Source organism: Eptesicus fuscus, chromosome 19, assembly GCF_027574615.1.
Source record: "Eptesicus fuscus isolate TK198812 chromosome 19, DD_ASM_mEF_20220401, whole genome shotgun sequence".
In the NCBI taxonomy this organism is placed as follows: domain Eukaryota; kingdom Metazoa; phylum Chordata; class Mammalia; order Chiroptera; family Vespertilionidae; genus Eptesicus; species Eptesicus fuscus.
The window spans coordinates 139,197-153,006 of record NC_072491.1 but is presented as its reverse complement, the minus strand read 5'-3'; the positions used below and the strand labels follow the sequence as shown (position 1 = coordinate 153,006).

General features: G+C 60.3%; 2 protein-coding genes across 2 annotated transcripts in view; both read right to left on the bottom strand.

The window, feature by feature from the left end:
• Window positions 1–915: 915 nt before the first annotated feature.
• On the bottom strand, window positions 916–3,411 carry C19H8orf82 (chromosome 19 C8orf82 homolog). Its single transcript, XM_008159684.3, has 3 exons — window positions 3,207–3,411; window positions 2,576–2,624; window positions 916–2,349 (listed from the first exon to the last, which is right to left on the bottom strand). Exons 1-3 carry the CDS (start codon window positions 3,372–3,374, stop codon window positions 1,904–1,906), a joined length of 663 nt encoding a protein of 220 aa, XP_008157906.2. The 5' UTR covers window positions 3,375–3,411; the 3' UTR covers window positions 916–1,903.
• A 1,234-nt stretch (window positions 3,412–4,645) lies between these two features.
• ARHGAP39 (Rho GTPase activating protein 39) overlaps window positions 4,646–13,810 on the bottom strand; it is a 37,820-nt gene continuing 28,655 nt past the window's right edge. The window contains exons 7-12 of the mRNA XM_054708612.1: window positions 11,108–11,200; window positions 8,138–8,211; window positions 6,765–6,964; window positions 6,138–6,229; window positions 5,566–5,735; window positions 4,646–5,449 (exon numbers count right to left, since the gene is read on the bottom strand). Of these exons, the coding sequence (XP_054564587.1) occupies window positions 5,255–5,449; window positions 5,566–5,735; window positions 6,138–6,229; window positions 6,765–6,964; window positions 8,138–8,211; window positions 11,108–11,200 (824 nt within the window). The 3' untranslated portion in view covers window positions 4,646–5,254. The remainder of the gene's footprint in view (window positions 5,450–5,565; window positions 5,736–6,137; window positions 6,230–6,764; window positions 6,965–8,137; window positions 8,212–11,107; window positions 11,201–13,810) is intronic.

Here is a 13,810-nt window from a genome sequence, read left to right as displayed (position 1 = left end):
ATCTCTTCCTGGCACGGAGGCTTCCCGCCCAGCCATGAGCATGTCTGTCTAGGTAGCACTGCCCTCTACACCCTCCCAACTAGCCACTCTGGACCTACATTGCAAGAGGCTGGTGTAAGGTATGGTGATATGGACTTGGGAGCATGTGGGTGGTGAAGTCCAGAGCCGTTCCCCAAGCCTGGGCCAGAGCGGGAGGAGCAAATACCACCCCTTGTACATGTGGACTCTGCTCTGTAAGGCCCAGAACCCAGAGCAGAGGTCCCTTTTGTAACCCCCGAATAAGGTCACTTGATGGGAGGCAGGGCAGAACTAGTCTTAGAGGAGTCAAGAGCCACAGAAAAATCCAGGCCCTCCTTTGTCCTGCCCAGGAGTGGGGTGGGTGGAACAGCTTACTGGAATGAGGGCTTGTTCTGTGGGAACTTGTTAAGAGAGTAGGATGATGAAGCAAGTGACAAGAACATTTCCCAAGCTATGGGCCTGTGTTCTTCATGCTGGCTCCCAAAAAGGTGCCTCTTTGGGGGACAGCGGGGCCCTGGAATGGTTGGGCCACCAACTGGGTTTCTAGTGTAGTTTCAACAGTGACTTTCTGGACTGAAGGAATGTGGTGTGTTGTGGATTTATGCACATGCAACTGTGATCCTAGAGAGACGGGAAGGCCTGGATCTAGTTCCAGGCACAAGGAGTCCAGTTTTAAAGGTGGGGATCTGGGCTGAGAAACCAACCAGGATGGCAGGGCTGAGGGTTGGCTGTCACCCAGCCTCAAGTGCCACCTCAAGTGGTACCTGCTCTGAGCACCCCCCTGTTCACCAGGTTTTCTGCTATTAAGAGTGAGTCTTGTAGAAAGGAACTAGGTGGCCTTGCTGGTTTTTTAAATCTTGCCCTAAAGTGATTACTTAAAAGTCACTAGAGATGAAGTAGGCACAGCAAAAGCTTTAATGGAGTAGCTTTGGCCCAGGCAGAGGCAGCTCCCTGGTGTCAGAATGTTTGCGAGCCCCAAGAAGCCAGGGGATTTCTCTTGGCCCCTGGCTCTCATCTCCTTGAGCAAAAGGGCTTGCCCACATCCATCTTCCAGGGGCAAGGCCTCTCCAGTAGAGAAGGTTCTTGGCTTCCTCCTCAGGACTCAGGGCACTGCTGATCATACGGGCACCCCTAGATGGGGGGAGCCATGTCACAGGGCCAGCTGGGCAGGGATGAGGGTCCAGGCGGGAGGAGCCTGGGAGGCCTGTACACAAATCCTTTTACTCAGGGAGTCAGGCGTCACGCATAGGCTTCGAGATGGCTGACACTGCCTGTGCGGGGGGGTGGGGTGGGAGGAAGCCCTGCGACCCCATCGGGTGCAGAATGAAAACCGACCCAGGCACCTCGGTACCCCAAGGCGTTGCCTGCATCCCCAGAGCACGGGTCGGTTCCGAGCGATTCAGGGCAGGGCGTGGTCCCGCCAGGTCGCACATCCTCGGTGCGCGCAGTAGACGGCCCCGATCCCGCCCCACGCCCGCTGACCTTGGTTCGGGCGCCCCCTCACCTGACGCTCCTGCGGCGCGGCTCCCCCGCCGAGCCCACGGCGCCCCAGCCCACGGAGCAGCCCGGGCGGGGGAGGGGCGGGCGCCGGTCGCTCACGCACACTGGAGCCCCTGCACCTCCCGCTCGGTCGTCCGGACCTGCTGTCGCGAGCGCGGGCGGAAGCAGAGGACACCCCAGATCGGGAGGGAGTATAAGGGCCCGGGCCCCTTCCGGCATTCGGTCGGGGACCGACCGCGGCAGCACCTCGGACAGCGCCGGGAGGGGCGGGGCCTAGATGCTCCCCGCCGCGCACGCGCACGCGGCCTGCGCGCGCTCCAGGTGGCGCGTGCGCAGCGACGCGGGCGAGAGGCGAGCTCAGGGCCCGCGGCCTCCCGCCTGACACTCAGGGCGAGGGGGCGTCGAGCAGCAGTGGGGCCAGATCCATGGTGAGGGGGAGGCGTTGGCCCTGCCAGTGCACGTGGGAGGGCACCGTGGACGCACCGGGCGGGTACTCGAAGCAGGCGCTGAGCTCGAAGGCCAGGGCCGAGCGCACCAGACCTACGCCCCCTGCGCGTTCCGGTGCCGGGTGGTACAGGCGCCCGTTGGTGACCAGGGGCAGCAGGCGCTCGGGCTCGAAGGGCACAGCAAGCGCCTCGCCGCCGCCGCAGTATGAGAGGCGCGGGGACCCGGGGCCTGCAGCCAGCAGATGCGTAAAGACCACGGGTCGGTCCTCGCAGCGCAGGAAGTTGCGCTCCCTGCCGCAGGGAGAAAGGAAGGGGAAGGAGGCCTCGTAGCGCCCGCTGCGGTTGGGTCTCAGACGGGAGAAGAAGGTGACCAGGAACTGCAGGTCTGGGGAGGCGAAGGACACGAGCTGCTCACCATGCCAGGCCCCGTTACCCCAGGGCCACGCCCGGGGCTGGCGCCGGCAGTCGGAGGGCCGCCCTGACCTCACTAGATCGTGGAGCTCGGGAGCTCAGGATGCCCAGCCCCTGCCGCGGGCGGGGTTGGGGAGCGAAGCCCTCCGAAGCCTTCCCCGAAGGGAGAAGGAAGGTGGGAGAGGAGGGCGCAGCAGTACCTTTGAAACAGGTGATGAAATTCTTCATTTTGGAGTCATCCAGGAAAAGCTGCAGACAGAGGGACAGGCGGTACCCATGAGTCCCGGCCGGCCGGCCGACCGGCCTGCCAGAGGCGGGAAGGTCTTTATAGCCCTTGGCCGGGCCTGTGTCCGCTTCCTTTGCTCGTCTGTGCACATCGTGTACAGAGGAGCGCATAGAGGGAACCCGGGCCCTTCCCATTCCCCGGATCGGCCCGCACCCGGGCCCGGCTTCAGGTTCACTGAAGCGGCCTTTTCCGCGTCTTTAACCTCAAGCTTCTAATCAGGTGCCACATTCTCTGCGGGGCTACCTGACTGGCTTCCTCCTGGGTGTGGCCATTGCCCCCCGCCAGGGCTTCCAAAGCAGGCGGGGCAGCCCAGGACTGGAGGCTGAAGGTGGGAAGGAACTGGGGGTGCAGACACGTGTAGAGCTGGCAGCTGGGGGCGCCGGGGGGGGGGAGGGCGAAGGGGGGAAGGAGAGGGACGACCAACCCTCCAGAGCTAAGACCCGAGGGCGGGTCTCCCCAGCGCTTGGCCACAGTTCACACGCGCTCGTTGGTCTAACGGACCCGCCCCCCTTCCGGCCCGCCCCCCCAGTGGTCCTCCGGCCCACCTGGCCCTGGTGGTCCACGTAGTAAAAGTACTCGCGGGTGCGGGGCGCTGGGCTCTGGCCCTGAGTGTAGGCAACGCCCCCAGCCCCACTGCAGGCCCGCGACCCCGAGGCCCGCGCCAAGGGCAGCGCCCAGGCCCGGAGCGCCCCGCACACACACACAGGCCACATCCTCCTCCCGCGCCGGAAGCGGCCGGCGAGTCAGGTGGTGGAGGCGCTGCGTCAATACGCGTCCCCCCGCGGCCAAGGCCTCGCGCTTCGGGTTCCGGGGACGGCGGAGGAGGTCACCGGTTCTGGCGGCTCCCGGGGACGGCGGAGGAGGTCACCGGTTCTGGCGGCTCCCGCGTGCCGGACTCCTCCGGGCGGCCCGGACACTTGCTTTTCTGGGCCTGTGGGGCAACCCGCCGTGTGGTCAGATGCGGGTGGGGTGCAGGCGGGCCCGCATGTGCCTGCCTGTCTTCTTTCCGATCCCTAGGCAGCCAGCCCGGTGCAGCAGAGTCTGGGTGTCCAACCAGGTGCTGAATAGTGAACCAACACTGCCCAGAAGCCTATGCCGGGTTGGGGGAGGGCGGATCAGAAAAGGCCCAACCCCCGGGTAATCCTGGATTTTCGGAGTCAAGTCCATTACCCCAGTGACCACAGGTGGCCCAGAATCAGTATCCTTCCTGGCCTGGGTTGCTTCCTTGGTACCCGTCTCCCCAGCAGCCTTGCTCTCCCCCTTCCCCCATTCTCTGGCCTGTCCATCCAGAGGCCCTTACCAGCAACCGGCTGGCCATACCCCCGCAGCCACCCTTAGGAACATCAGCGACCATGGCTCCCAAGTTTCCATATGTACTTTATTCACACAGTTGTCACCTCTTCAGTCCATGCGTCAGAGCAAGTCTGTGGCTAGGTCGCCCCATTCAGGCCCAAAATCACCTGACTGAGGACACACCATCCAAGGGTACCCGAGCTGCTGCAGGGCTGGGCTTTTTTAATAAATAAAAACTCAACTCTAAAAATATATATATATATAAAAACTGGGGAGAAATTAAGTTTTGTAATTGAAACTGAAAATTCCAAAATGGAAAATGTACAAACTGAGAGTCTAGGGGTCCCCTCTCCCCAGCTCTGGCCTCCAGGAAGGGCAGTCCTGGGCGCCCTCAGCTCCTTCCCTCTCCCCCTGGGGAGGGGCAGGGTCTGGTTTTTGGTCAGAAGCCAAGAAGTGGAGAAGAAAAAGGAATGGTAACTTGCTCTGCACAGAGGACGGGTTAGGATGGCTTGGAGATAAATAGCATTTGGGTTAAAACTATGTCATTAGCAAATGTAGTTCTTATATCTTTCCCTCTATTTATATCTCTATACACAGGAGGGTTGGGCTGCAGGATAGATTCTGAATTTATAGTTACACCAAGAAAAAATACTCTCGTTCCCCCCCGCCACCCTGCCCCAAGAATGCCTGCCCACGCCTGCCCCCTCAGAGGACTTTGGTTTGGGGGTCCCTCCCCACCCAGAGATAGCCTGCCGGGCTCTGCCTGGGCCAGGCTCAGATGTTGGTTAGCCCAGTGTCCTGGAGCCCCCAAACTCCTGTGCAGTTAGTATGCTGGAGGCCACAGGTGGCTAGGGAATGGGGGGCTGAGGAGGGAGGAAACTGCAGGTCAGAAGATTGAGGGAGAGAGAGGCGACCTGGGAGGGCCCACACCAGGCCCAGGCTGAGCACAGGAGCCCCTGGGAGGCAGCTGTGCCCTCGGCGCCTGTGGGGCAGTGTCACTTGGCTCCAGGAAACAGAAGGCACTTTCTTGGGGCTGACCCTGGCTGGCTTGTGGTGGGGGACGGGCAGTACCCCGGCACTGGCCATGAGGCAGGTGGAGTCAGAGGCACCCTTCTCAAAGTCCCTCTACCCTGGCTGAGTCCTGGGGGAGGGGGGATGTTCCAGGGCTGGGTCGGGCATGGCCGGAGCCTGGCATGCTACCTCCATGGCTGGGGCATTCCCTCCCCCCTCCCCACGTGCTCCCCTGCCCTGGTGCACCGAGCCTGGCTCTGTCCCCACCCTCGGTCCCTCAGCCCACGCGCTATAGCACGCCCTCCATGAAACTGGTGTCCAGGTGCTGGATGAGCACGCGCAAGAAGGACATTTCCTTGCGAGTGTTCTCGAAGATGACGCGCGGGTCGTCGGATCGGCAGCGCAGGCAGTTGGGCGCCATCACCATGGCCAGGTTGCTTACATCCATTTTGGTGATGGCCACGTTGGCAGGCTGCACGAACACCTGCGAGAGGCAGTGGCTGGTGGGCAGGGGCAGGGCATGCCTGGGAGGGGCATAAGGTGGGGCGGGGTGTGCCTGGACTGGGGGGGGGGGCGTGGCGTCCGAGGGCCCCCACACACCTGGAGGAAGCGGATGAGGTAGCACAGCACCAGGCGGTTGATGCGGGGCAGCGAGTGCACCACGGCCACGGCAGCCTCTGGGCTCTCGTACTGAGCGATGCACTGCTCGTAGAACTCGTGCGGGATCAGGGGCTCCTCCAGCTCCCGGTACCACAGCTTCAGCAGAGACGCTGCAGACACAGTGAGCGGCTCAGCCAGGCCCAAGGGCTGGCACCCCTGGGCAGAGAGCAGTATGGACCACCTAACAGACTCCGCAACAAGAGCGTGAAAGGGGCCTTGCGGGGGAGGGGGCAGGCAGCAGGCAGCCTGAGGGCTGACTTCCACCCGGCAGAGGTGGGCTGCGATGACCCCGGCCTATGGAGGTTACGGACCTGAGAGCCGGGACGGATCCAGGCCCAAAATATGGCTTCTTTGAGGGAGGGCTGTGCAGCTGCTGTGAGCAGGCAAGGCTGGATGGAGGACCCAGGGTGGCTGTCCAGTGGACAGGAGGCGGCCCTTGCTAGAAATGAACCGGGAGCCGCTACATCACCTGGACTGGGCCTGCTCCTGCTGCCCAGGGGCCTGGGGCTCACCAGGGACATGGGGGTCCTCCAGGCCTGTGGGCACCTTCCACTGGTCCACCTGGAGCTTCAGGGCGTTCACTTCGTCAATGTCCCCGGGAACTCTGAGCAGGAGGAGGGTGTCAGGGAGGAGGAGCCTGGCTTCCCAGCCGCCCCTCCTCACCCCGACCCCCGCCGCATGGGCCTCCTTCCCACTCCCATACATGTGTGTTCCTCTTTAGGGCGCTGAGGCCAAACCCACAAGCCTCCGTTTACCCAGCAGCTGTTCTGGGGCCTGGGCAGGTGAGTCGTGACAGCAGGTGACGGGACAAGTACCACTGCCCATGGGACAGGGATTTGTCATCCTGTCACGGTGAGGACCGACGGCTGGGTTGCTGCCACTCATGGCTTCCATCTCAGCCTGCTCATGGCTGGACTCCCAGCATTCCCCGAGCCCTGGCGGCCATTTCTGCAGAGGCACTGACCCAGCCAGCCCTCCCGCCTGGCCCTGTCTCCTGAGGATGGCCTGCCCTGCCTCTCAGGGTGCCTTTCCCCACCTGAACGAATGCTGGCCTCACTGGCTGCTTTGAAGTCCCAGACACAGTGGAGCCGCCTCCACCCCCACCCCCACCCCCACCCCCACGCCCAGGCCTTGGGCACCTGAAGATGCCTTCTGTCTGGTCACCGTTGAGCGCCAGCACCTCCTCGGACAGCCGGGTCTGCACCCAGGGCAGCTGCCGCTCTGGGTAGCGCTCCTTCTGCATGCTCATGATCTCCGGCAGGGCACTGCCGAACATGGACGGGCTGAACACCGCGTTCTTGGCGTGCCGGATCTCCTCCACGTTGGGTTTCTTCAGTCCCTGCAAAGACAGCTGCTCTGTCCTGCCAGGCCTAGCTCCCAGCCCCCACCCCCAGGAATACCCTTGGCTTGGCCACCCCCTCCTCTCTGTCCAAGAATCTCCGCTCCCTACACCCTTGAATTCCAGGTTTCTGCCCAGCCAGAGCTGGGGACACCCCGACTCCCTGGCCAGTCACCAGCAGCCTCCTGCTGGGCCGCCTGCAGCACCCAGAAGCCTGAGGGGAGAGGGTGGGAATGATTCTGGGCAGCCAGTCAGAGCTGCCTGGGCCAGAGGGGCCAGGCTGGTGGACGGGGGCCATAGTCGATCACACTGGGGGGTGCAGAGGGGCCGAGGTGGGTGCAGTGGTGACTTCTGAAGTCTATGGCAGGGCTGGAGCAATGCATTCAAAGGGGAGACCAGGCTCTGGGATAGTGGGGGGCAGGTGCCCTCAACAGAGGTGAGAGGTCAGGTGTAGAAGGTCTGAGAGGTTCCTGGGTGGAGTAGTGGGTGGAAAGGGACGAGGGGGAGGGGTGCAGATACTACCCCCAGGGCAGACGGAAGGGGACGGCTACAGGTCCCAACAGTCCAGGAACAAGGCCCAGCTGGCGGTGTGAGGAGGCCTCCTGCCTCTACTGGAGCCAGAGGGCAGATGGCTGTGGGAAGGGGTGTGGCTGCCAAGCTTGTCCAGGTGGGGGAGGTCCCCACTAGGCAGATGTCAAGGAAGCAGTAGGGGAGGGTGCTGCTGGAACCACCTGCCCACCTGCCCATGTGGGACGGGCTCACCCGTCTGTGGGGTGAGGCCCCTCCTTGGCAGGAGCCTGTGATGAGTCTGGGCTCTCAGACCTCCATGGCTGGTGGGTGGTCCGGTGTGAGCAAAGGAGCAGGACAGTACCCTTAGGGAGGGGTGTCCCCTCGGCCTGCCCTCTGAACCCAGCCACACCAGCCAGAAGGTGGCAAGCCTGGGGCAGCTGGGGTTGCTGCCACCCTCATGAAGACTGGTGGCCTGAAGCCCTGGCCCAGCCACACGCCCCTCTGTCTGCATTGGCTCCTGACCTGGGGGTGCACTCCTGGCTGCCCATCCCAGTGGACTCTCTCCGGCACCTTCCACACCGTGGCTGTCATTGCCCCCATGTGTAGGCTGCCTGAGAGTCCCGCCGCCCCACCCTGACAGGCTGTCCCAGGAGACACGTGTACCTTCTTGGCCCCCGTCAGGGCTGCCTTCTGCAGCTTGTGGTAGCAGTACTTGGCATATGTGCTTATCGCCACCCCTGGAAAAGAACGGGTGCTGGTCAGTCTGGCGTGGAGGTGTGTGGTACAGGGGCTGCAGCCAGCCCGTGACTGAGAGAGGAAGCAGCAGAGGAGTGAGAGAGGCAACCTCGGCCAGCGCCCGGGTGGCCAGCAGGCTCCTGCCCCCCCAGCCCAGGGCAGTGGGTTCTCATTCTCCAGAGCTGTCCTCTGGAGCAGAACACACAGAAGCAAGGGGCACTTCTCCCACCTCCAGAAGAGCCAGGGTGGAGGAGGAACCTCTCTGCTGGCCCGCCCTCCTCCCGTCCGTCCAGGAAGGGCAGTTTGGGTTGCAGGTCTGTTCCCCAGGAGGAGTCGCAGAAAGGACAGGGCAAGGCCTGAGTTCCAGGGCCTCCAAACCTCAGGCTCCCTCCCCTGCTGGCCCTGCAGAGCCATCTCCGTGCAGTACCTAGGGGACCTCGGGACGTGCTGTGCTGGGCCAGCACTAGGGGAGGTCGGGCTGGCTGGACACTGGGCTCTGCTCTCCTGCAGCCCTTCTCCTCATGGGAACCCTGGGCTGCCCTGGGAGAGGGCTTTGGCCCCAGGACCCCATACCTGTGGGGCTGAGGGCTGCCTGGGTGGGAGTCAGGAGAGGGAGGCCCAGGCCTGGTCCACGGTGTGGAGGGGACGAGTGTGGAGGGGATACCCTGTGTCTGAGCCTGGGTGTCGCTGGGAGGACAGTGCCCTGGAAAGACCATGCCTTGCAAGGATTGCCTTCAGAGTCTGCAGCTTCCTCCACCTCTGCCCCTGCCAGCCCACCTTCTCGCTGGGGGGTTGGCAGCATTCGAAGGGCAAGGACCTCAGGGGCCTTGGCCAGGGCTCTCCAGACACAGGGATGAGAACGGAGGAGGGAGAGGAGGAGACCTTGCTTAGGTGGGTCTGGAACATATGGAGCCCAGAGGGGGGACGAGAAGGGGAGCAGCAGCGGGACAGAGAACACACAGTGAGGCCAAGCCCAGAGGGGCATCTGGCCAGCTACAGACCAAGGGACAGAGAGACAGGTGGGCTGGACTGTACCCTGCTGGGCCGGCCTGCTTGCCCAAGGGAAGCCTCTAGACCCAAGTCTCAACTCAAAACGTCTGAGTCTTTTAAAGAAGTCAGTTTTTTGCGGACATGGGGGTCCTTGGACCCCAGGGTAAAAAACACTAACAGCCCTGGCCAGTGTGGCCCAGTGGCTGGGCAGCGTCCCCTGATGGAAAGGCTGCTGTTCCATCCCAGCCAGACCACATGCCCCGGCTGTGGGCTCGATCCTGGGTAGGGGGTGTGCAGGAGGCAGCGGATCAATGTTTCGCTCTCACATCCATGCTTTCTCTCTCCCTCTCCTTCCTCTCTAAAAATTAAAAAAAAAATATTTAGAAAACACATTCTACATGTCTTAGTCATAAAAAGCTTTTCATTTCTAATTTTCATAAGAGTTTTGTCATTTAAACTGACAAGGGGATTCTTTTTTAAAGTAAGCCAACTAAACAAAAAACCAACCCCATGAGGACAAATATGTGACACCTTAATCAATAAAGAAATTAAAAACAAACAAACAAACAAACAAAAAAAACCAACCCCAAACCTTTCTCGTGATGCTTGCACCTAGAGGCTCTCTCTCAGGCCCCTGGGAACACTGACCCTGGCAGAGAACCCTAGGTGCCGCCTCTGAGCCCGCTGTGGACGTGGCCCTTCCGGGAGCTCTGTTTGGAATGGACGGTGCTCCAGCAATGGAGGCCAGGGAGCACTTTGCAGCTGTTGCTGGCCCTCACACTGGGGCAGGCCTACTCCCCTCTGGGGAGTGCCTCCTCTCCTTAGTCTTGGGGACTGTGGGAGACACCCCTGACCTTGTCCCAAGGCTTCCTGGGGCCTAATCCAGCCTCTCCTACAGGCTATGATCTAAAGACCCAGAGGCTGCCACCTCTCAGCTGGTGACTGGCCAGATGCAGCCTTTGTGGCCCGAGGCCTCTCCTCTGCAGGACGGGACGGGGACACCTGTCTCCCAGGGGCTGAAGGGCTGACCGCAGAGGCTGGTATCACAGGGTGGACCACAGGCTGAGGCCACAAGTGCACAGACCGCTCTGTACCATGTGCTGCAGTGGGCACAGCCTCCTGGGCCAGGACGTGGGGTGTCCGCTGAGTGCGTGGGGTGAGCAGTGCCCATGGGCAGCCCAGGGAAACCCTGGCAGTGTTGTGGGTGTTCTGCTCCAAGCCCACTGCCCGTCTGGCCTCGCCAGGACTCACCAGGACACACCCATCCTGTTACAGGTCGGGAGACAGGCCCACAGAGGGACGAAAGGTGGTCTCCCAGAGTCTCCGCTGCTGCACCAGGCAGACACTCCTCCCCCCACAGCACCCCAGGCTGCAGGTCCCAGGGACAGGATCATTGCACCCCCAGACCCACCTGCTGCTGTAGCTAACTCTCAAGAAGTGGGCTCAGGCAGGAGCTCAAAGCTCCTTCGACTCCTGTGCCAGCAAGACCAAGAGCAGCAGGAATCCTGGGTTCCAACTGCCCCTTCTCCTGCCCAGGGCAGCCCTGAGGAAGGACCCAGTGGAGTAGCTCAGGGGAGAAGGAGCAGGTAAGCAGAGTGAAGAAGGGGGAGGTGAGCCTGACAGCAGCAGTCCTCAGTTCCCCCCCAGGGAGGGCAACCTCAGGTGAACGGCTTCCCTAGAGCTTGGGCAGGGTGTGGTTCTGAGCCAGGGCTCCAAGGAGGCCTGAGCTGGAGGCGCGTGCGTCTTCTCCCAGGAGCCCGTCAGTACCAGGGCCTCCAGCCGGCTCAGGAGGCTGGAGGCTGATGGTTAGTGCCCAACCCCAGCCCAGAAGCGGTTAGAGAGGCCAGGTGGCCGAGGCCAGAGCAGAGCTGTGCAGAGCAGCGCAGGGGCTGCAGAGAGAGGCCCTACCATCTGGCTCCTCAACATAGGGCTTGGGTTTCTTTCTCAACTTGGACTTCTTCTTAGAGTTCCTGTCCAGGAGCTGCTTCATGTGCTGTGTCACTGGGGAGCAAACAGAGCCGTGAGGACCATGAACACAGAGGCCGGAGCGAGTGCCCATTGGTCCCCTGTGGCTGCAGGAAGCCCCTAGGTCTCAGGGCTGCCCGGTCAGCGGGGAAGCTGTTGCCCCCCAGCTGGATTCCGCAGGGGCGACAGGGCCACCAGCCAATGCCCCGCGGGGATGTGGGGACCCAGCCCAGGAGTGCTGGTGAGGCGAGGATCCTGTAAGCGGCTGTTGCTTGCTCGTATCCTGGGGACAGGTGTGCACCCAGACAGACGTGTGGTGCCTCTTGAGCTAACTGGGCTGGTGGTTGGGCAGGTGCCAGGGGCCCTCTGGGCACCATGGGGAAGGGTAGGAAGGTATGGGGAGGGGACAGTCAGCTTATGACTCTGGCACAGAAAGGCAAGAGCGCCGTCTTCTGAAATGGCTGCACTCTGGGCCTGCTCAGGCTCCCCACCATGGTCTGCCTGTGCTCCCTAGAAGAAGTCAGGCCTGGGCCATCTACACCCTGCACAGGGGACACCTAATCGTTTTTTTGTATCGGGATGGAAATACAGATGTTGATTTTACACGTTGGGTTATACTCTGATGTGACTTTATTTTGTTGCTCAGTTGCTGCAGCTATGGGAACGGGAGGTCTGTGTGGGCCCTGTGTCCTGTGACACGCCCCTCACCCCTCGCCCCTCGCCCCTCGCCCCCAGCACGCCCTCGCTTTGGCACTGTGTGCATTCTGCGGCCAGCCCTAGAGTCAGCTGTTTCTCCAAGGAGCTCTGATTCCTTTTAACAGAAAATGGTATTGAAACCAAGATCTGGGCGTCATGCTATTGAGGATGCCACTGCTTCTGGGTGTTCTCAGCTGGCATTGGAGGGAAGACGTGTGTGCTGGCCATTGGCCTTCCACGCTGATGCCTCCAACTCTGACCCACCTCCACATGGACCCTCGTCTTCTCTCCTTGCTTGTCTGTAACTGGTTTATCTTTTATTTACTTACTAGAGGCCCGGTGCATGAAAAGTCATGCACTGGAAGGGGGGGTCCCTCAGCCCAGCCTGCCCCCTCCCACAGTCCGGGAGCTCTCAGGGGCGGGAGGCGACCCGGCGATCAGGGGAAGGCGACGCCCCCATCACACCTCTGCTGCTGCCATTGCCGGCGGCAAAAACCTCTGCTGGCCCTGGTTACCTGAGCCTCAGGCAGCCCTGGGCGGCTGGGGGGACTGGGGGACTCTGGAGGCAGGTGCGCGGAGCGGCCAGACTCTACTGGGGGTGGGTCCAGCCATGCCACGCGCCTGCTGCCCCGGCAGTGCTGAGGGGACTGGGGACCGCCATCTTGTAGCTGTGGGCGCCACCATCTTTGAGGGCATGACAGTCAATTAGCATATTCCCTCTATATTAGATAGGCTTTTAAAAATATTTTTTTTACTGAATTCAGCAAGGGAGAGGGAGATGGAAACATCAATGATGAAAGAGAATCATTGATCGGCTGCCTCCTGCACGCCCCCCACTGGGGATAGAGCCCACAACCTGGGCATGTGCCCTTGACCAGAATCGAACCCAGGACCCTTCAGTCCACAGGCCGACGCTCTAGCCACTGAGCCAAACTGGGTAGGGCTTAGTATACTTTTTAAAGATTCATCCACGTTGTAGTTCACATTAGAACTTTCTACCTCTGAAACACCAGAAGTCACACCTCTCCCAGGGGCATTAACCCTCAGAGAGCACCTAATCTTGTGAACTCGGCTGTTCTACGTTCTTCGCTTTCTCCCACCACCAGGGAATCTTCCTTCCTCCCCTTTTTAATCTCAAGTGCATAAAAGAAGCTGCAAACTGTCCTCTGGAGCATTTGAGGTTTTGCTTCCCTGACTATGTCATCATAAAAATTAAAAAAAAAAAAATTCTCTCTCCTAATTTTTTTTGGGGAGGCAACCAAAATTTTTGTTGTCCTTGTTTCAACAAGGCTTAAGAGAATAAAAAATAAAAATTATTAAAAAGAAAAGAGAACTTCCCTATTGTGGCTGGAAACCATTGCAGAGTACGGACAGGGCGCACCGTTTCCCCGTTCGCCTGCTGCCGGACGCTGGGGGCTCCCGCTGTGCACATGCTGCTGTGAACAGGGCTGTGCACGGATCTGCTGGAGCCTGCTGCCCATTCGCTGGCAGATGCCTTTCATCAGGTTACAGAGGTTCCCTTCTAGTCCTAGTTTGTTTCATTTTTGTCAGAAATACAATGTTGGATTTTGTCAAACGCTTTTTCTACATTAATTGACATGGTCGGTCATGTAGTTTTCCTTTTTCTCGCTGTTGAGTGAAAAATTACAATGATGGATTTTTGAATGCTAAACCAACTTTTGATTCAAGATGCATATTCTTTTTATATATTGTTGGATTCCATTTGCTAAAATATTGTTAAAACTTTTTGCTCTAGGTTCATCAGCGACACGGTCTGCACTTTTCTTGCTTGTAATGTCCTTTTCTACTTCGGTATAGCATGAATTGGGAAATATTACTTCCACTTCAATTTTCTAGGTGAGTTTGCAAAGAATTGCTACACAAACAATAAAATGTTTGGTAGAATACACCAGTGAAGCCATTTGGGCCTTGAATTTTTTGTGGAACGTT